At 32.2% G+C, this 21,609-nt stretch overlaps 1 protein-coding gene across 1 annotated transcript; it reads right to left on the reverse strand.

Moving 5' to 3' along the window:
• Window positions 1-722: 722 nt before the first annotated feature.
• LOC129223769 (adenylosuccinate synthetase-like) lies at window positions 723-21,317 on the reverse strand. Its single transcript, XM_054858129.1, has 13 exons — window positions 21,087-21,317; window positions 16,975-17,077; window positions 14,731-14,844; window positions 13,862-13,919; window positions 12,625-12,670; window positions 12,433-12,494; window positions 10,787-10,868; window positions 9,685-9,808; window positions 7,943-8,097; window positions 6,791-6,915; window positions 5,538-5,635; window positions 4,481-4,630; window positions 723-2,402 (listed from the first exon to the last, which is right to left on the reverse strand). The coding sequence occupies exons 1-13, from the start codon at window positions 21,237-21,239 to the stop codon at window positions 2,350-2,352; spliced, it is 1,323 nt and encodes a 440-aa protein (XP_054714104.1). The 5' UTR covers window positions 21,240-21,317; the 3' UTR covers window positions 723-2,349.
• Window positions 21,318-21,609: the final 292 nt, after the last annotated feature.

Consider the following 21,609-nt stretch of genomic DNA (forward strand, 5'->3'; position numbering starts at 1 on the left):
TTGTGAATAGTAGAATTTTGTAGAAGGAATTTCATGAGCGATTGATGTTATATCCCAGAATTCATAAGATATAGAAGAAACTTTTGTGATAGTCACAACATAGTTGACTCAGGGGTGCCCACCTGGGGGGGGGGGGGTCATTGCGCAGACGCCATTTAAATTTTTAGGGGGGTAGCTTTGAGGGGTATTTTTCTCATTTTTAGGGGGGGGGGTCTTCACGATATTTAGGGGGGTGCGCCCTTGCTCTTGGGGGGATGGGCACCCCTGGTTCATTTTTAAAAAAAACAAGACTGGGCGATACATCGCAATGAATCGTTAGCAAGTTTACACCACGCTGCCGTTGATATTGAGCATTCTTTCGAAACACTAACTACCAGTGCATCAATATATATATCATTTTTACGAAATATTCTCTACTTTGTACTGCTTTTTAACGAGTAAAAAATGTTATATTCTTTCCTGTTATTTAAGGTTGTACTTTATAAACGACCCTTCTTTAAAACATTTTCCCCCTTACGTAATGAGAGTTACTTAAAAATATGTTTCCCCGTCTTCATACTTATATTCATTTGTACATTGAATCAACGCTCAATTGCCTTCATAGAGGGGAGGGGAGAGCTCATTTAGAAACTGCTTCATTAATCACAATTGCTTTCAACTGAATGTGACTTATGACATGAGAAAGTCAATCATGGCCAAATGAAGAAACACTTATTTAAAAATTCTTTATTTTTCAATGATGTAACATAATTAATCATAAAACAATAGTCATTTCAAAGCAACTTGGTTAAAACTTACTTTCAAAATGTACATTATGAAGAACCAAATTTGATAGTTATGTAATATGGTACAATGACATTGAGGCATTTAAATACTTTGCATTGTCACATTTCTAAACAGACAAATACTGGATTAAGAATTTAAAAACATTTTATATACGAAAGCAAATTATCAAAATAATACAATTTCAAACTAAAAAATTTTGTACCCGATACCGAAACTTTGTTTTCTGTGCATACAGTAAGTAGGTAATATTTTTTAAGTCAAGATTTATTATTTTATCAATTTTAAGTATATTTTAAATAGGCCTTTTTGTTAGATCTAAGTTTTATTTAGAATATAAAACCACTACCGCTTAGCAAAAAACTTATCTGTCCATTAGGGGGAAAACCAAGGTTATTAAATTAATGTAGTTATTAAATTCAAACAAAACCACGTACAATTTAAAATAAATATAAGCATCATTTTTATTTTCCAATAGCATTCAGTCTTAGACTAAAAACGCCAAAATGATACTTAAAACTTAACTAAAATATCAAGATCACACACAAAGGGGAGAGGGATTAAATTTTCTCCAAAATTTGCATTTAAATTTAAAAACCTCAAAGATAAGAACTGTCTTTATATAATTCCTTCTGTACTGTATTATTGCCTTACTGGCTGAGTGATACTGTATGTTACAGTTAACAATATTCTAGCTAACAAGAGATAGTTTATGAATCCAATTCAAAGGTTATTAAACAAAATGAGATTTTACTTATCTAACGTTAAACCTCATAACTATTTACATTTGTTGTAATGACTAACTTTGCAGCGCAACATGACGACTTCAATGAAGTGAATAAATCAAAAATTTTGCAGCAAGCTGAGCATTTAATAGCAGGTGCACATAAATGTGTCCACCAAAATTTTAACAGTTTAAAATTAATGTGTTCAGTTACAGCTGTAGAAAAACCTTTTAAAATACATAAAAACCATTGAAGAAAATATTTACAACTGCCTCATGCCTCAAAGAAATGCTTGTTACCATCCAAACGCAAAACATTGAAATGCAATTTTTTTCTTTTAAAAATTGTTTCGACCATTTAAATGCATCACTATGTTAGGAACAATTGAAGTGAAATTGGATGGAAATTGTTTCAAACTTCATTTTAAAATATTAACAATTTACAAAGTGAACCTTATAAACAGTTTTAAATTAATTGAATAAAAGGACACCTGGTATACAAAACGCACACTTTTTGTTGCTTCGTAAATCAAAACACTAATAGCCAAATCAAACGTGCCATACTGGTTGTATTCCTTAATCATTTGGAGTATCACAGATCTATAAACTGACACTAATCAAGTTCACTAATCTCCCTAAAATTCCTTTTATCACAAATAGTCACTTATACTCAGTGCAGACCCGAGAAGTAAACAAAGTTTGGCTATTAGAGTTTGCTAAAGGATTGAAAGCAAGAATAACTAAGAAACAGGACATATTCTTTTCCTTTTTTTGCAGGAAATAAAATGCTCTCCATGCAGTTCTTTGTAACAGGACACTTATATAAATTCCTTGGCCGGCATTCAAAATACTTCTATCATAGATGATCTGTCTTTGCCCACTCCAATCCATTTGACTGTAGAGAGAAACAAATATTTAGACAATACCATTACATTGGTATAAAAAAATAAAAACTTGTGGCCCAGTAACCTTTGGTCACAGCATCCATCCAATCCTAGAAATTTATACAGTCAAACCCCGCTATAACGTACCCTCCGGACTGACCTAGGAGATCGCTATAACGGAACCTCCGCTACATCCGATCCGAAAGTCCACTTTTGCTAAGATACTTCTTTCATGAATGTCCTTATAACACAATATTTCTTTTAGTGAAAAGTATAACATTGTTAAATATTAACTATTGTATTCAGTAATTTACAAACTATTGAAATGTATATTTTCGTTATCCATAACATGGGAAGGAAAATGTTATTTTGTTTGCAAGCTTTTATGAACCTTTTGTTGATTTTTCCTCCAAGTACTGCAAATGAATTTACAACTAAGCTAATTTCTGTCGCAAAAAATTTGCTTAACACTGAGAGCTGCCTTAGAATTACAATTCTGCCAGATAGTGACTATAGTAAATTTAGAAAAGACAAATTCCTTGTAAATTGAGAATAGACACGTTTTTCAATTACAGAATAAATTTAACTTAATCCTCCTACAGATTTTTTTTTCTGCTTGCCTAATTTAGCTATGGTCAGAGTGAAGTTCACAACATAATATTGTAAGAGGATCAATAGGTGAGGAGTATGTTTTGGGTCCTAGTATTATGATGAAAAATGGCTGACTATTGCAGAAGATTGTGTTTTCCTATGGAAAATTTGGTAAGGAACGTAACTGGGACAAGTGCTATGAAAAACTGTAAATTATAGAAATTTTTGGATCACTGTAGTCAATTTTTCAGCGACAGAGTTCGTTACAAGTGTTTGAAAATACATTAAAAAAGATAGGTCTTCAGTTGAGACCAATTAAAAAGTTCAATACAACCGCGGGATCGTTATATCCCGTTTCCCTTATAGTGGAGTTTGATTGTATTTAGAAGAAAGAGCCTTTACTGTAGTAAAGTAGCTTAACGTGTGACAAAGATAATTTTGATCAAAAATCAAAGTGACTATAGTCAATTTTAGGTCGGTCAAAACATTCATTTTTCCCCTTTTCATCTTTTATTACGAGGGCTTTTTTTTTCAAGGTCCGATCGATAGCGGAGTGAAAACCAGAAAGTCAAGTCAATGGTGCTGTACGTAAATTTGTTGCCCAGTCTCTCAAGTAAGATTGTGCAGTGCATCAGGTCGCTGTGGTTATTTCGGAGCATGCAGTGAATGAGGAAACATGCCTCGAACAATTGCATCTGCCGCTAAATATGAAGCATGTGCTGTAATTTGATTTCTGAATGCTGAAGGATGCAATGCAGCTGAAATTCATCGACGAATGAGTAATGTGTACGGTCCAACTTTCATGAGTGCCACCAAAGTGTGTTAATGGTGCAGAAACTTCGAAGCATGCCGTATGGACGTTCATGATGCAGGCGGCAAGGGAAGGAAGTGCGTGTACCTCCAGACAACCCAAACTTGGCTCCTTCCGATTACCATCTCTTTGGTCATATGGAACGCTGGCTAGGAGAACAGACGTTTGGCTGCAGACCAGCGTACAGAATTGGCTGTGTAAGCATAGGCGGCTGCCTTCTATGACGAGGGTATCTAAAAATTGCTACGACGCTATGACAAATGTCTTAATTGAAGCGGCGACAACGTCGAGAAGTAGTTGGAAGGTGTCTGTACATATTCCAAATAAAAAAAGTTTTCATTGTCTTTGTAGTCTTCATTTCGCGATCGATCGGACCTTGAAAAAAAAACCTCGTAATAATTTGAAAAATGTAAAATTACAGAAATGATTTTACATTTTTTCTTAATTTTTTTTTGTTTTAGATTTGATGGAATCAATCCTTTTCACAGGAATGTTACTCCATCACAATCAACAGCGTTTCCAGCTTCTAATTTTGGAGGAGGGGGCAGAGTGCGTTACTGTCACCTCTGCTTAAACAAATGAATACTGTCAAAACCAACATATATACAATTATGTGTATGGGAGGGGGGCAGTAACAAAACTTAAAAACAGAAGTAACACATATGAGAATTGAGAATAAAAATTTACCTTTCACATCCACTAATTCCTCTATTGTCGTGATGTAGTTTCGGGCGTTCTGGGGCAACTCGCCAAACTTGCGTACTTGTTCTGTACAAGTCTTCCATCCAGGAACAGTTATATACTCTACTTCCACTTTCTCCATTTCTGACGAACAAGCTAAAAAACATATTATTAGATTCTTTTCATTCTTCTGAGTATAATTTTAGTTTTTTCTTTGAAGAGGTAACAAGTGCTGCAATGCCCAGCACTGGAAGTGTTCTTACTAATATGTGCTGCCAAATCAGTCAAGTTAAAATATCAGTAAGTAACTTACAAAAATAAATATATTCCATTAACTTAATATTAAAAGGACAAAATACAAGCTATAAAATAAATGGTTTTGAAACATGCAAAGTTTTTTCCTCTATTTTATAACATTTTACAATTAATTTAGACTTGTTATATGATGAAATGCTGTTCAATCAAATTACATTTTATGAGGAGGGTAAAGAATGTACGAAATACAAAAGTTAATTGGAAACGCATAAAAAGATTTCAGAAACCACAGGAGGATTAAATCAATGTAAGTAAATTCAAAAATTAAAACAGGAAATCTTATTTAATCAAAGATAAGTAAAAGTAAATAATAAATTAATGTATTCTCCAAATAAAGCATTATATTGCTTACAAATACACACTTAAATATCAAAATTCCACATTATTTTCAATATTCATCCAAGAAAAAATAATTACAACATACATAACTGTCTATCTATAATACATCAATTCTTTTAAAATAAATAAAAATTATAAATTATAAACATTGAGAAAATAAGCATATTTTAATGTGTCAATTATGTAGTAAGAGTCGTGTAATAACTTTGCTTTTATAGACAAGTAAAAATCCTTAAATTAAAAGAAAAAAAAAGGTCAATAAATACCAAGTTCCTTTGGTTAAAATACTTTTAAAGAGATTTTTGCTATCAAATGCACATTTAAGTCATGTTAAAAAGAATAAATTGGGCTGCACTAACACAGGGTAAAGGAGGAAGAAGTTTATTAAAAAATAAAGTACCATACATACCGGGAGGAGTTAAAAGGCGCTTTCCATTCAAGTGGTATGCCACACCAATTTTAATTTCATCAAATGTATCCAAAATATCCAATTTGGTTATTGCAATACTGTAAAGAAACATGGGAAAAGATCACATAGAGTGAATTTCAAGATGTGTACAGAAACTTCCAAATGTTATTTTAAAAAAATGAGACAACAGGAATACACAGGAAAAATTTTCCAATGAACACAATAGACTGTTTCAGTACAGTTTGACAGGTCATCTTCGTTAGTATGTTTTAAAGGTAACTCTAATTGGAGTCTTCATAAGGGAACCTTTTGAAAAAAAAAAAAGAACTTTTAAGCTGTCTTTAGCGATAAAAAAGAAAAGGGTTGCTCTTCATGAAAAATTTATGAAATTGGTGTCTTAAGACTACAGATTTAGGTTATTTTTGGTGAACCCAGAGGAAGAGGCAGGGTTTCTTTCATGAAAAAGGGGGAGGGAGGAGGACCTTTCTAGAAAAAATACTGAAACTGGAGTCATAAAACCACAACAAATGTGACAAACTTAGAAAAAGGGGCTCATGTGCTTTCTCCTAAAAATTTTCAAAGCTGAAGTATTGAAAACACCTTTTAAGCTATATTTGGGTCACTTAAAAAATATATATATTCAGGGACTTTCTGCCTGGAATTGAAGTGTTTTAAGCCCAATTTTAAGCTATCTTTTGTGATGTTGGGGAAGGATCTCTGTTGGGGGATATTCCCTTATGCTTCTAAACTGAAGTCATAAAAAAGTTTTAACTATCTTTGGTGACGGAGAGAGAGAGCAGTAGTAAATTAATTTTATGATGGGAAAACAGACATTTCTTTGTTAATGACATTTCTTCAATGTTAAGTAAAACAAACTTATTTTATGTTCTAACTGCTCATGTTAAAATATTAATAAACATCTGAAGTAGCTTAAAAGGTTAGCTAGGGTATCAAAGTATCAATTAAAAATAGAAACATATCCACAAGAGAATGCAAAACCAGTGAACATTTTAGTTGAACAAGGAAAATGATTTTGCTTGAACTGTGAGTTAAAAAGTATGAAGTAACAGCATTTATGTTAACATTTTTATAAACACCAACAGCTTGTGTTACTGTAAGACAGTTATGTATATATTTATTTTTTAAAAATATTATAGTACTGCAGAAAGAAATTGGTACTGGAGAAGTTGTAGCAGAGAGCAGAACAAAATTCTACCACAGGAATGACAATTAAAAAGCAATCAAGTTCTTACGCTGTATATCCATTTATCATATGTGAATATCTTAGAAGAACTGCATCAAGCCAACCACATCTTCTCTTCCTTTTGGTTGTGACACCTATTTCTGCTCCTCTTGTTTGCAGAATCTCACCAAGGCCCTATGGAGTTAAAAGCAATAAATTGCAATATTCATGATATGAATGCTTCCATAAATTAATAAAAAATAAGAAACAAAATTATATCTCCCTTTCTTAAAAGAGAACTCAACTGGTTCCTAATTCAGGCATGGCTTTTAATAGCTCACAAAAAAATTATCCCCAATTTACTTTTATTAAGTAACATTTAAGTGCTTTATCGACTTTTCCTTGCAAAAAGTGGCAGAAATTCAATCTTATGAGGCATTTAATCTTTTAAAAAAAATTTCTTAATTTATGCATTCATTTTTTTTCAAACACCTTTTTGTGCATTTATTGGAATAAGTAAGCAATTAAAAGCTAAAGTTGACTAGTTCCAAAATATATATATATATGTATCAAAATCATTTAAGCAGCCTGTAGCAACACTGCACTCCATTTCGGATTTTTCCCTTCCAGCATAGGCAGCTAATGCCCCAAAAAGTAGGGAGGAATCTAAGGGGATGCACTGAGGTTAGGTGGGCAACGCCTCTAAAGCTGACCTTTTTTGGAGGAGAAATAGGAATATACTAGTTTTTAATGTCATTATTAATTGAATGATCTCCACTTTAAAAAAAATGGACACAGCTTCAAAAACTGGCCATCCATCTAATCCAAAGTGCCTTATAAATTTTTATGAAGTAATAACACAAGAAAAATATTAAACGCTCACTTATTAAGTCAGCTATTCTTTCTTAAAACAAATGAATTAAATCTATCAGCAGTATCATTTTTCAGTCTATCACCAATTTTGACATAGAAAAGTGGAGGAGCAAGGTCCTTTCGAATTTAGAAGTGAGGAGGCAGTTGCTGCCCCTACCCCCTCATATGCCTATGGCTTTCAATGAAAACATATTCCAAAGAGTCCTCAGCACTCTTTCCCACGGCTTGTCACAAACTATAGTTAAATTTCAAACTTTTAAATCTTACTGCAATAAAAACTAAAAACAGAAGCGTTATTTATGAAGAACTTTAAGTTATATCGAAATCCCGACCAAGCAAAAATTCTCACATCATATAACTCGGTAGGAAAAGGTCCATCTCCAACCCTGGTGGAATAAGCTTTCACCACACCATAAATTTCCTTAATTGTGGTGGGAGGAATTCCGAGTCCCGTGCAAGCACCTCCAACAGTGCAGTTGGAAGAAGTAACATATGGGTATGTACCTGGAAAAGAAAGATTTGATTCATTTTACAATGCACTTCAAATTATGTGCAAAAACACATTAAAAATCATTTATTATTAATATAAGATAGCTAGTTGTTCTTCTAACAAAAAATATTCAAAATTTTGATCCTCCTTTTGATATCATTGCAGATTTTATTTGGTTACACATTAATGTTTTGGACTGTTCATTTTAGATGAATGAAACATAATGGATAATGAAGCTAAGGCAGTGGTAATACTAGCTCAATTTTACATTTTCCAAAACTAAAAAAAAAAAGATAATTCAAAAAAAAAAGTAAAATTGATTAACAGATACAAGTGAATTTTTTCAATTTGTATACAGAGGAAATATTATGTGAAGTATTTTAATTCTAAACTATGTTAATCATTTTGAGGCTAAGCAAATAAGCCTATTTCATCAGGGCACAAAAGGACAGGTTCACTTTAATATTCACTCCATTTATGTGCTGATGAAGAGGCTCAGTGCAGCTAGCCTCAAAATAGTTATTTGCCTAGTGGTTTCTCCATTTATTTTTTAATTTTTTTTTTTTTTTTGTACTTATAGTAAGACATATCTTAACAGGCCCAATAGAGCAAAATATACAAAAAGTTAACAAAATAATTTTTAAATATAAAATCATACAAAATAATTTGCCAGTCATATCCAAAATAATTCATTCTCACATTAAAATTGCAATAGTAAGGTAACGGCACCAGTAACAAAGGTCTAGTAATAGGCAGTCGTAAGTTTGGATTTAAAAAAATAAGACTTTTAGGCTATTAAAATTGATGTACTGCGGCCCATGAAAACGGTACAACCATCTAGTGTTATCAGAGAGAATTTCATGAGCCAGTTGCTATTTACAAGGCAGTGGTGGAAGGTTATAAACAAACACCACGAGGTCAGCTGGTGTTTCATGTTCATTGGAATTAAATAAGGATTTAGTTCTAAAAATAAAGAACTTTTGCACATTTTGAAGAGAAAAGACAAATTTTGTCTATTACTCATTCTTTCATCTTCCTATATGACACTGGATATCATCAGATTATTGGGTGTCCGGCATTGAGGATCGGGCCTTCTTTTCGAAATTGAGCAAATAAGAATAGCATTAGGATCCAGAAGCAGCCAAACGTTAGATGAGATGCAGTTGTATGAGAAAAAAAGGTTTAAAAATTGTAAATTACATTAAAAGGCTCAGAAAATTGAGTTAGCCTAAGAGCGATATCATAAGCATGTCTGTTACTGGTTGGCCATTACCATAAGTTCTCTGAAAATATTCTTTACAAAAAACATTTTAAAAAACATACAAAAAAGATTGGAGAAATTCAGAGTACAATGAGCAAGCCGTTTGTGTTTGGTGCATTTCATGTTTAGGGGAAGTGGGGAAAATTGGCAAAACTCTTACGATTCAAAACTATTTAAAAAAATAACTTTTTTTCAGCACAAATAGCTCGACTGTTTTAACATGTTACTGGGAATGCTAAAACGAGGTAAAAAATAAGAAATAACTCATTTATTTTCATCACATAATTAAGGAAAATAAATTTAAAACTTTCATTCCGTGAGAAAGGATTAAAATAAGTACCAAAATCAATGTCAAGAAGTGCTGCATTAGCTCCTTCAACAACTATTTTCTTTCCAGATGCAATGGCTTCATGCAGGTATGACACTGTGTCTGCTACGAATGGAGCCATCCTTTCGGCATAATCCTAAAAAGACATTTGAAAAAAGAATTTTTTAGTCTGTTGGGTTAAAATAAGCAACTATATTTATTATCTGATTATGATATCACCCCCCCCCCTTTTTTTTAAGGGAATTGTAGTGCAACCTCAACTACCTTAACTCAATTATGCATTTCACATTTATTGGGAGAGGAATGGGGGGGGGGGGAATAGAATTGTTTCATGAACATTTAATTATGTGTGTTCTTCCTTCTGTCCTACCTGCCAACTAAAATCTCAAGGTGCAAAATACTTGCACTGTTTCAATAACTTACATGCAAATCAGTTGTAAATTCTACTAACATACTTATGTTTTCAATTTCAAAAAGCAGGAGAAATAAAATGGAAAAACAGGAGAAAGTTTCGTACCTTGGAACCAGATTAATGCTAGTACAAAGTTGTTAATACTTCCAGTTTTCAGTTATAAATCGTAGAAATATTAAACCACAAACTATAACATTATATTTAAGTTTTGTTTTTAAAGTCATCATTTGTAACAACTTTTTTTCATCAAGCAACTGGACATAGAAAAAACCTTTAAATGCAAAAAAAATAAAAATATCCCCCCCCCCCATAAAAACTCTTCAAATATGCATACAAAATTCATTGAAAAAAAACATTTTAAAAGGGTTTTATTTTGAATAATTTTTCAGTTTTAATCGCGTTCACACAACCCTAAATTTTCGGATCACAAATATTTCTTTCAAATGAAGTAGCACCCATTACATTTTCTAAATTTTCACTACAAGGAAAAACACAAAGTTGGAAAAAACATTTAGGCAGCACTTTTCTAAATATAAGTAAGTCACAACTTTTTTTTACTCCTTAAAAATCAGGAGAAATTTCTCTGATGTCAGAAACTATATACAAAAGACGAGTCTTCTGCCTAAATCAGGTGAGTTGGTATGTCTATCTCAAAGCTCACAATAAGCACTTTAAAAACTATAAACTTAAATAATTGTTTACTTTGTATTTTTTCACTTCTTCATCAATGTTAACTTCTAAGTCTGGATGTTGATGCATATAGCTTTTTGACAGCTGCCTGAATCTGCAAGAAAGAAATATAAACAACTCAGCTTGGCTTATAACTTGCTTTGGACACATAAGAGTCAGTATTTGAAAATAAGATTTAGTTTAGAATGCTTGAAAAACAAATTATTCTATGAAAATACCAAAGACTTTTGCTTCACATTTTTTTTTACCTCAAAACATCAAATAAGTTGAAATAAAACATTTGAACAATCGCCTTTAAAACTGAGTAAGAACACATTGTTCTAGTTATCAGTGGAATTGGAATGAGCCGAAAAATGTTACTATGATTCTGAAGAACAAAAGTAATGTCTCAGCTTGACAAAGAGCAAAACTAAATGTTAGTAAATATGTTGATAATTTAAAAATTAGTAATAATTTATGATCAACATTGATAAATGCTTTCAAAGGTACAATTTATAGACCTGAAAATTAAAACTTTCAGAAAGTAGCCAGTAAACCTATTTAGCTTGCTGGCATTTTCCACAAACATAATGAGTCAATAATCAACAGATCTCAACCCCCCCCCCCCCCCCCTCATCGATAACATACTACAGATTCTTATTTTCAGGCATCAATTCGACTTTTCACTTCTCTTTTTGTTTGTGTATTTTTATAACAGCTGACTGCCCTCCTTACTATAAGTTGATGAATCCCTAGGGAGGTGCTCCCCACAGATTGGAAACCACCGTCTTAAATGCAAAAGAAAATATCACTAACGTGAACTAACACGTGACTAACACTAAACACGTGAACAATTTTCCATCTTATTTTGCCATAACAGTACACCATGGTTGTTTCCTAACATCTACTTTAAATTGTATTGTGAAGCTTTGTCAAATTGTGTTAGAATACCCGAATGATTTAAGTAACAAAGATACAATCTTAAGTTGCCAATAGCAAGGAAGATTTCTACTTCTGTTGTTTATCCAAGTTATCTCGCAATCACTCTTGCTTCCTGCTTTTGAAACCACCAGTTTGCTGTAGTTTGACATTGAACTTCAATTTTGCTTAGTTTGATGAAAAATTGAATATAGCATTAAGTGATAGTGTGATTAGTGGTACATATTTGCATTTTTTTCTAAATGTCCAATAATCCTTTCCTTCAGCAAAAATACAAATGAATTTTAGGAATAAATATTGCATTTGATAGCAACGAGCATCTTAACTCATTGATGGTTTTGAACGTCTTATGCCCTAGTGAACATGTTTGAAAAGCATTTTACTTATTTTTCCGATGTTAAATGTTTGTTGTCAAACAGTCAGAGGCACAGGACGGTAGCTAGGCATTGATAGAAGTTAGGGCACTTGATTTACATGGCAAATTTCTCCAAAAAAAATTTTAATGGGAAAGAATTTCCCACATCTTACTCATGACCCAGGATTGTCAGAGGGTTAACTCTTGAATTCTACACCCACATTTCCATAAATTCGAAACAAAAATTTTTGGAAACACCGGATTGCATCAATTTTAAAGCCCTAGAATTCTTGTTCAGCCCCCGTTCAAGACCACATTAATCAAAAACTTGCAACATCACATGGGCACAAAAGAACATTTGCCCAGTAGAGGAAAGGCTACTTACTTTTCCTCAAACAAGGAGAAGTCTCCCAGAAGGTCAGCCAGGCGTACTCCGCTACGACTGGCCTAGGAACAAGGTCAAGAGGACAAAAATGTTATTCATGGCACCCTGTGCCAAACAAACTCTGCCAACGCCACATATAATTCACTTGCTTGGCAGATTATCATAGAAACTCAAAAGAAAATGACAACTTACTTTAGAAGAGTAGGTAGGGCCAATGCCTTTCTTTGTGGTACCTATGCTGGAATAGAAAGGATAACCTTAAAACCATTGTTTGTGAACACAAAATAAAACAATATAAAATTGGTATACAAAATAAAGAAATGGAAAATAAAACAATACCATACCTGTCAACCTCCAAGAAAAAATCCGGAAGATTTTTTTATTTTTATCCACAAGATTTTAACACAAAATAAAATCAAACAGGGGCCACCTACTCTCTTTACATTTAATATATTAGTTATGAATTTCATATCAATTGAACTTCCTTTCATTTAGTAAATATTGCTTTCTTTAAAAGTTTGGAAATAACCATTACTCGTACTCATCTTAAAAAAAGAACGAAGCAAAAACAGCTCGAACTGAGAGAACAAGAAGATAATCGGCGCCGAAATTGGGCCCCTAGTTGCCTGCCCGCCACACTTGCTTTGATTGGATCTCGATGAAATCATGCACTGTATCACTCATTGATGACATAATCTTGCCTCACTTCGCGTGCCATTCTCCTACGACAACCTTTCTTTGGCTACTTGGCCTAAAACGCGGTGCTGCGTTCCACAAAAGTACTGTTAGCGCCGAAATTAGCGAGATACAATTTTTTTTCCTACAAAATGTGAAAAATCCGGAAGATTTTCCTCATAACCTCTCTTATGAAAACTTTTCAAATGCAACAAAGAATGCTAACACCAACAACCTATTTTTTGCCTTTTCAGATAGTTGGTACAGTTAATATGCTTTCCAGTAAAAGGATGAGCAATAATATCATTAATGTCCAGCAAAAGTCATTTAAGAGTTTGATAAAGGTTAAATAATAACATACAACTTGCATCAACACGTCATTATGCATATTACCTCTAAATATGTAAAATGCACCAAAACAGAAATAAAACTTAGAACTGTTTTTCATTTTATAAATGTACATGCATCAATGCACGATTATGTGATTCACCCTTAAATAATGCAAATACTGATTTTAAAAAACTCCTTTTCTCCATGACAAATGTAGTTTTTTTTTCAATGCTTTCTCTTTTTTGTTTTATATATAATTTTATGCATCCTTTAAACTGTTATTGCAAGACAAGTGTTAAAATGAAAATGGCTAAATGCACACTTTTTAAACTCTAACTAACAAAGTCTAGGTAATACTTTAAAGAATAAAATTAATTTAAGTAAAAAACATTTAAAACTAAAATCAAGCAAAGAAATTGCCTACCTTTTCTTCCCTTTTGCAATTTCTTGCAGCCCATCAACAGCTTGGTGAAAATCAAATACTAAAACATGGAATAAGAAAAGTTATGAAATATGCAATGAAAATACAAGCATAAAAAACAAAAAAATTGGTATATTATCAAATATATTAATTGTATAAAAATTAACTTGATACCAATGCTATAATGTATAGATGCGAATACTGTAAAACAATAAATTCGCAAAAAATATTCTGTTTTTTTCCTTTTAAATCCTTACGTAAATTTGAATTTTACTTAAACTAGTAGTTAAAATATTGATTTAGACGAACCACGATAAAGTATCAATTTTGCAGAAAGGGGCTTAGCTGCCCTATAAAATAAAAATGGCAATTTTCAAGGGGAGAGAGAAACACATTTAAAGAAGCATACATAAGATAAGAAAGAAAACAGTTTCTTTAAACAGGGATAGAAATTTAGAAAAATAAATCACTGTTCCAATGGTTCAGTAATTCAAATATGAAAAAACTTGTTTCTGCATTTGATAGAATTTATTGAAGAATAAAATTATGAAAAAAAGACTATATAATAAACTTTTAAGAAATGAATTTGAAATTGTGACAGAGAAACTAAATTCTAGGGAATTCAAAAGATTTTCTAAATTTCTATTTTAATTCAATTAGATGCTAGGGAGAAAAAATGGGAGCTTTCAAATGAAGTTAGAGGTTCATTATCTGAGTGAATCCTCAAAATAACCATCACAAACAGATTTCATGATATTTTACTTTTTTTTTTGATAATTATTTGCTTTTAGGTCATTAAAGCAGAAAGTGCCACATGAATTCAAAATGCAAGTGACATAATTTGCCCTTGAAAATAAAAAGAAGATATGAACCTATGTGTGCTCTATTAGAAATAAAAACCCTTCCTTTCACATCAGCCAGTCCTTTTTCTTCATTTTTCTTGACTTCTTCAAAAAACTGTGGCAAATTGATCACAACGCCATTACCTGAAACAACACATAAATATTAATAAACAGGCAAACTATTAAAAGCCCCCCCCCCCCCCACACTAAAAAAAAAAAAAAAAAAAGAAAGAAAGAAAGAAAATGAGAAATACGTTGTGATTTGCTAGTAAGAAATTTAAGCACAACCAATTTTTTTCTTAAAGTCAAATGTTTGAAAAATTTTGTACCGAAATTCATTAACAGTTTTAAATAAACATGGACTCCATTTTTGTTTGGTATTCGGTTTGGCAAAATATTTTAATATCCAGCAACTGAATGATAAGACAAATTTAAATATAGGACAATTGGTAAATGAACACTTTTTTTATGCAATGAACAAAACTTACAATATACCTAGTAACATAATACAAGATTTCAAATTGTTACTTACTAATATTATCAAAGTAATTTCAATGTAAAAAAAAAAACACTCCAGATATTAAATAAAAAACTGCCTTTCAATTTTTCTTAAATCTTATGACAGTACATTAACTATTACTGCTGTAGTTGCACTTTTTAACAACTTTTTTTTGCATTTATCAGTGTTCATTTAGATTTTACAATCAATCTAATGTTGGTTTATCTTGCAGATTATTTTTGGGATTTTCTATTTGCGATGCAGATTGCTAAAGGGACTGAGTAAATGAAACAGAAAAACCTTATAATATGTGCTCATAAAAATATAAAGTCCTTTACATTGAACTGTAACACTAAGAGAAGAGCGAACTAATCGTTCCGCTTTTCGCCCAAGCGAGTATGGCAAAAGAATCGCACTTTTAACATTTAAATTCAAGTTTTATCCTGTAAAGCCTTTTGCCATGCAATATTCAAATCCTTAATATGTTCAAATCGTTGCGGCAAAAGAAACTGTATTTTGCCCATTAAACAAGATATTTTATCAGGCAATTGGTTTTGTCATACTCGCTCGAAATTCAGACTGTGAGCTTCAGTGTAGAAGAATGGAAAGTTCTCTCTCCTCATAGTGTTATATCTCAATGTTTCCTTATAAGTTAATTTTTATAATATGGAGCTTAAGTTTTTTTTTTTTAAATATTGATTTCAAATGGTTTAAATGTGATTACCGTAATTTCCGGAAGAAATGCTGCATCGGTGTAATCGCTGACCCCCACTATTTTTCATTCTTATGTCAAAGTTTTTTTTACCAAAATCTTGTTATGTCGAATATTTTTTGAAGTCTCATATATTTTTTTCGGAAAAACCGCAGTTTATTATCTTGAAGTACCTCAAGAAATGTTTCCAAAAATTTCTCACACCCTTCATTATTTCTCTAAAGGATTAGGAATGATTCGGAGAAGCCGATTCCCTGTAACTTTCATTCTAGAGCGAGGGGGTTCTTGAGAAGCCCAAAAAACCTACCTAAAATTTTTCGCCCCCTTCTCATGCCATTTCATTGGACTTGTTTAAATCAGATTCCCACCTCCGTAAAAAAGGGAAGATGAATGGAAAACCCATTTAGAGGCACAGGGAATGGTACAATCCTTTATCCAACTTCTTTTGTCCTGGGGTGCTTGAAACCAACCATTCAGCAACTTGCTAATCTAAATCTTGGATAAGTTTAGTCGTGGTAAATCACTACATTTCGCTACTTTTTTCTCTATTATTTTTGGCTCATTCAAAAAATTAAAATTTTTGTTATTAAAGACTTTTTCAACTTTCATTCCATACTTTCACTTATTTTTAACCATTGTGACTAATTTGTAGAATATTATTTTATTACGATTATGACCTTATCTCAAAAACTATATCTCGAAATTTTTTAGCGTCCCTTCGACCTAGTGATATCGAGTGCATACTGTATATAAGTTTAGGAAATACTTAAGATATTAAATTATTATTGGATTGGAACTGTGTTAACTTCTGAAGTTATGTAACTTACAAAATACTAAACATTGTTTAATAAACAAATTACTCATTGTAATCAAGGTTTAATGGCAATACATTTTTTCACAAAACACATTTCACATCTTAAATTGACATAAAAGAAAAAAAAAACCAAGGTATTGAATGAAAATAACAGCAAAGAAATTACATCTGTTACTCAATCAATCTTCCCATACATGAAATTATGAAGCAAATAAAATATTAAAAAAATAACCAATAATTGTTTCTTACCTATCACGGAAGTGCAGTTTTTATTTACAACACCAGATGGAAGAATGTGCAAGTCATATTCATTGCCATTTACCACCACAGTATGGCCTGCATTGTTCCCACCCTGCAAATAAGGTAAAACTTAGACTTGAATGGAGAGTGCAAATCAAAACATATGCATAGATACAGGTTTATCAAGACAAGCAGACTGATACTTAAAGGAGCTTTTATACTCTTTTAATGCTACATGCATACAAAATCCCAGTATTTTTTGAAAGATTTTTTTTAAAAGAAAATTTTTTAAATATTTAGTTTTAAAAATTATGCTAGAAACAGATTAACAATCAAATCTTATTAAGTGAATATAAGTGAAATGAGGGAGTTATTCAAGGCCAGGTTTGTATGCCATTTACCTATCGATAAACAGTTTGGTTTTATGATGAAGTTTTGTTAAAACATTAAAGAAACAAGTAGGATGCATCGAACATTAACTTCAAAGGGGCAGGACACTAAGCCCTCCCAAAAAAACAAGGGGAAACAATCAGGCTTACTTACTTTCCCTGTCATTTTTACCACGCTCAGGTGATGAATCCGACACTAGATTGCTAAATTGAATAGAATCCATAAAACTGGTCAAAATGATATTGAAATAAGTTTGACCAGAATGAGAATTGCCCCAAGGGTCAGATAAAATCAACGCTTTAAAGTCAAGATATAGCATGTCAAAAAATAGACAAGTAAAAATTCTTAGCGTCTAACTATCTGAAGCTGACAGAAAAGATATGAAATTTAATATAGATTACTGCTGCATGCCCCCCCCCCCCCCCCCCACTCACTTTAGTTTGCTTGGGATTTGCGCAAAAGATAGGGTCATTTGCAACTCACATCGGGGGAAAAAAGAAAGACCCCCAAAAGAGAGAAAAAAAGCTAGCCTCAAAACAATCTGTAAAGTTTTTAATGCCGCAGTCTACTCTATGACCCTCCTCCCCCTTCAGGTGGGCACCCCTGAATTTACTATGCAATTTCATAAGATAAAATAAATCAACTTTTGGAAATGAAGTTACAGTACTTTTTTTAGATTTCTTATAAGCTTTATTTAACAATTTACAGCCTTCATATTATTCTTATGATTTGTTGAGTCTGAAGATTTTAAGATAAATTTGTAAAATAACATGCTCATGAAGTTTAGGAAGAAGCTTCTAGAAGAAGAGGCAGTCTAGATGGTAATTTGCCATAATGCATTCCGAAACCAACTATTAGGAATTCTTCTTAGCAGAAAGAAAAAACATTAAACCTTACAAACTTGCAAAAAAGAATTTTAAGTTGTAAAAGCATTGTCAGAAAATATACCTGTCAAACTTAAAGCTGTGTTACTGAAAGTAGTTAATTTATAAACAAAACCAAAAAAAACCTAATACAAAGAATTCCTGTTACAACAAAAATGAATTTTCGGTCCCAATTTAGTTGCTAACATTGCTTGAATTCCATTACAACGAAATTCCAGTTACAGTGAACAAAATTTGTGGTCCCTTGAAGTTCATTGTAACAGGATTTCATAGTAGTAGAGACGTACCAGTAGCACTTAGGCCGAGTATCGAGTACTCTACCTTTCACTACTCGGACTAGTACACAGTATCGATTATGTTTTAAAAAGAACCACCGACACACACGTGATGAATTTTGAACTCATGGCAAGAGTAGTATAGACCTCTATGTCCATACAATAGTTTTTAAAGCAAAATTCCAGCTGAAATTTATTTACGCATTATTTAAACAATTTTGTTTCTGTCAAATTTTACAAAAAGTTATTTTTAAAATAAAAAAATAAACAAATAAGTAAAAGGTATGAATAATCAAGTTGGAAGTGAAATAAATTATATCAATCTTTTGAAGTTCTAGTCCGCCAAACAAATATTTTTTAAAGCAAATAAAACAACGTTAAAAGGAAAAATGTGCAGAAAAACTGCAGACATGTGTTTCTGCATGAACATCTTTTTCAGTGCATAAAATGTGAGCTAATGAATGTAAAGACATCTGACGAAAACATCCGACTTTTGTTGGATGTCTTTAAATCTATAAGCTCACATTTTGTGCATTGAAAAAGGCATTCCTTGTAACGGCAAAACATGTGTCTGCAGCGTTTCTGCACATTTGTGCTGTTAACAGTGTTTTATTTGCTTTTTTTAGCAAAGGTATTTTTATATTTCTAATAAATAATTTTTGTTTGTAGCAAAAATTCATTTAAATAATATAAAAAATTCATCTTTTCTATGCTTACCCTTTTTTGTCCCATTTTTAATAAATAAGTTTCATTAACTTTGGGAACATTAAAATAAAGATTTACTCCATTGAAGCATAACAAACTTCATTATTCTCAATATTTTAATTAGACTTGTAAATGATTGTAGTATAAAACTTTTTTATTAATTGTAAAATCTATCTTGAACAATATTCAATTTTTTACTGGGGAGAGTAGGCAAAGTACCGAGTAGTTACCGAGACCTCGGTACGTCTCTAAATCAAGATGTTTTCAGAATCAAACCCCGCTTCCAAAAATAATAATAATCACCGATAAAATCGGGAATCTGGGCATCCCAGCAGAGTGTATGACTTTTCAATAATGCAGCTGCCTAATATTGTTTAATATCCAGTTTTGAGGAAAAAATTAGTCAACTTACAGAAAATAATGACAACATTTTCATACTTTGAACTAGAGACGTATCAAGTAGCACTTAGGCTGAGTACCGAGTGCCAATTACGTTTTAAGAAGAACCACCGACACACACGTGATAAATTTTGAACTTATTGGAATAGTAGTGCAGACCTCCATGTCCATATAATAGTTTCCAGCTGATTTTTGCAGCTGAAATTACGCATTATCTAAAAAATTTTGCTTGTGTCAAAGTTTACAAAAAAAGTTATTTTTGAAATTAAAAAATAAACAAATAAATAAAAGGTGTGATAATCAAGTTGGAGTTGAAACAAATTATATCAATCTATTATAGTTCTAATCTGCCAAACATAAATAATTTTTAAAAGCAAATAAAACAAACATTAAAAGCAGAAATGTACAAAAATACTGCAGACATGTGTTTCTGCGTTATAAAGAATGTGTTTTTCAGTGCATAAAATGTGAGCTAATAAATGTAAAGACATCCGACAAAAAAAATACGACTTTTGTCCTATGTCTTTAAATCCATAAGCTCACATTTTGTGCACTGAAAAAGGCATTCCTTGTAACACCAAAACACGTGTCTGCGGTGTTCCTGCACATTTGTGCTTTTAACGTTGTTTTATTTGCTTTTATTTTTGAAGCAAAGGTATTTTTATATTTCTCATAAATAATATTTGTTTGCAGCAAAAATCCATTTAATAATATAACAATTTCATATTTTTTGTACTTGTTTTATTAACTTTGGAGACTTTAATAAAGATTTACACCATTGAAGCATAATAAACTTCATTATTCTCTAAATTGAAATTTGACTTTTAAATGATTGTAGTATATCATATGCTCTTCTTTTTTATTAATTGTAAAATCTGTCTTGAACAATATTCAAGTTTTTTAACTGCTCGGTATTGGCCGAGTACCGAGTAGTTACCGAGTACTCGGTACGTCTCTACTTTGAACTAATGCTTAAATGAGTTACTGAGTGTCTAGTTGAAGCAATCTGAAGGAAAAAAATCAGGTTCAACTCATAAAAAAGATTTAATATTATGATTTTGTCTGACTTTGATTTAACCACGAATAACTGGGAATTTATCAGATCAACTTTACAATTTCAAGACATTTCATAGAACATATTTCAACAGTTTATGGCTGAAATAACAATATGTCTAAACGCATAGAAACCTTTACTCTATGACGGAAAAACAAATTATAACAAAAATAAAAGGCATTCTTTGCAATAATACATCAAGTTTTTAAATGGGCAGCGACATAAAAAGAATTACGTTCTAAATGCCGGTTAAAGGGCCTGCTAACAAGTGCAATTAAACAGAAAAGAAAATGAATTTTTTTTATCATGGTAAACATTATAAAAGAAAAACAATGAATACAGAACAGAACAATAAAAAATATTTATATACTAAATTGCAGCTGAAATACTATTAGAACTGTGAAATGAACTTACCTGACATCTGCACACGATGTCAGCGGTGCAAGCCAACATGTCAACAACTTTTCCTTTTCCTTCGTCTCCCCATTGTGCTCCAAGTACGACAATCACGTTGGGAGACATATCTTTTCTTGCTTTTTTTGGATGAGAATGGCCGTTCACACTCATGCCGACTTCGATTTATAAAAGCAATTTTAAAATTAATACGTCCTTAATGTTGACCTTTGCATTTAGGCGCAAGATGGAAAAGAGAGACGATTCGCCCGGTGGAATTTTAGCACCGCCTCTATTATGGTGACGTTCAATAAACGATAACGATTACACAGTGGATGTCTGAGAATGTTTTCCTCCATGAACATGTGCTGCGCGAGATGAAAAAGGAGTTTATTTTTCACAAATTAGCATATGTTGGGCCGTGGTAGCCCGATCGGTAGAGTGTCGGATTCGGGGCCGGAGGGTCCTGAATTCGAACCTCGATGGTCGAAGATCCACCGTCGTCATTAAAGGGGACTGGGCGACGTTAAATATGCTCGTGGTC

Source organism: Uloborus diversus, chromosome 6 (genome assembly GCF_026930045.1).
Source record: "Uloborus diversus isolate 005 chromosome 6, Udiv.v.3.1, whole genome shotgun sequence".
NCBI classification, from domain to species: domain Eukaryota; kingdom Metazoa; phylum Arthropoda; class Arachnida; order Araneae; family Uloboridae; genus Uloborus; species Uloborus diversus.

Coding starts and splice junctions, on each gene's coding strand:
- LOC129223769 (XM_054858129.1), bottom strand. CDS start 21,239: ATGAGTGTGAACGGCCATTCTCATCCAAAAAAAGCAAGAAAAGATATG. Junction 14,845..16,974: donor AAACTGCACTTCCGTGATAG/GTAAGAAACAAT, acceptor GTGTTGTTTCAG/GTAATGGCGTTGTGATCAAT. Junction 2,403..4,480: donor GGAATTAGTGGATGTGAAAG/GTAAATTTTTAT, acceptor TTCTCTCTACAG/TCAAATGGATTGGAGTGGGC.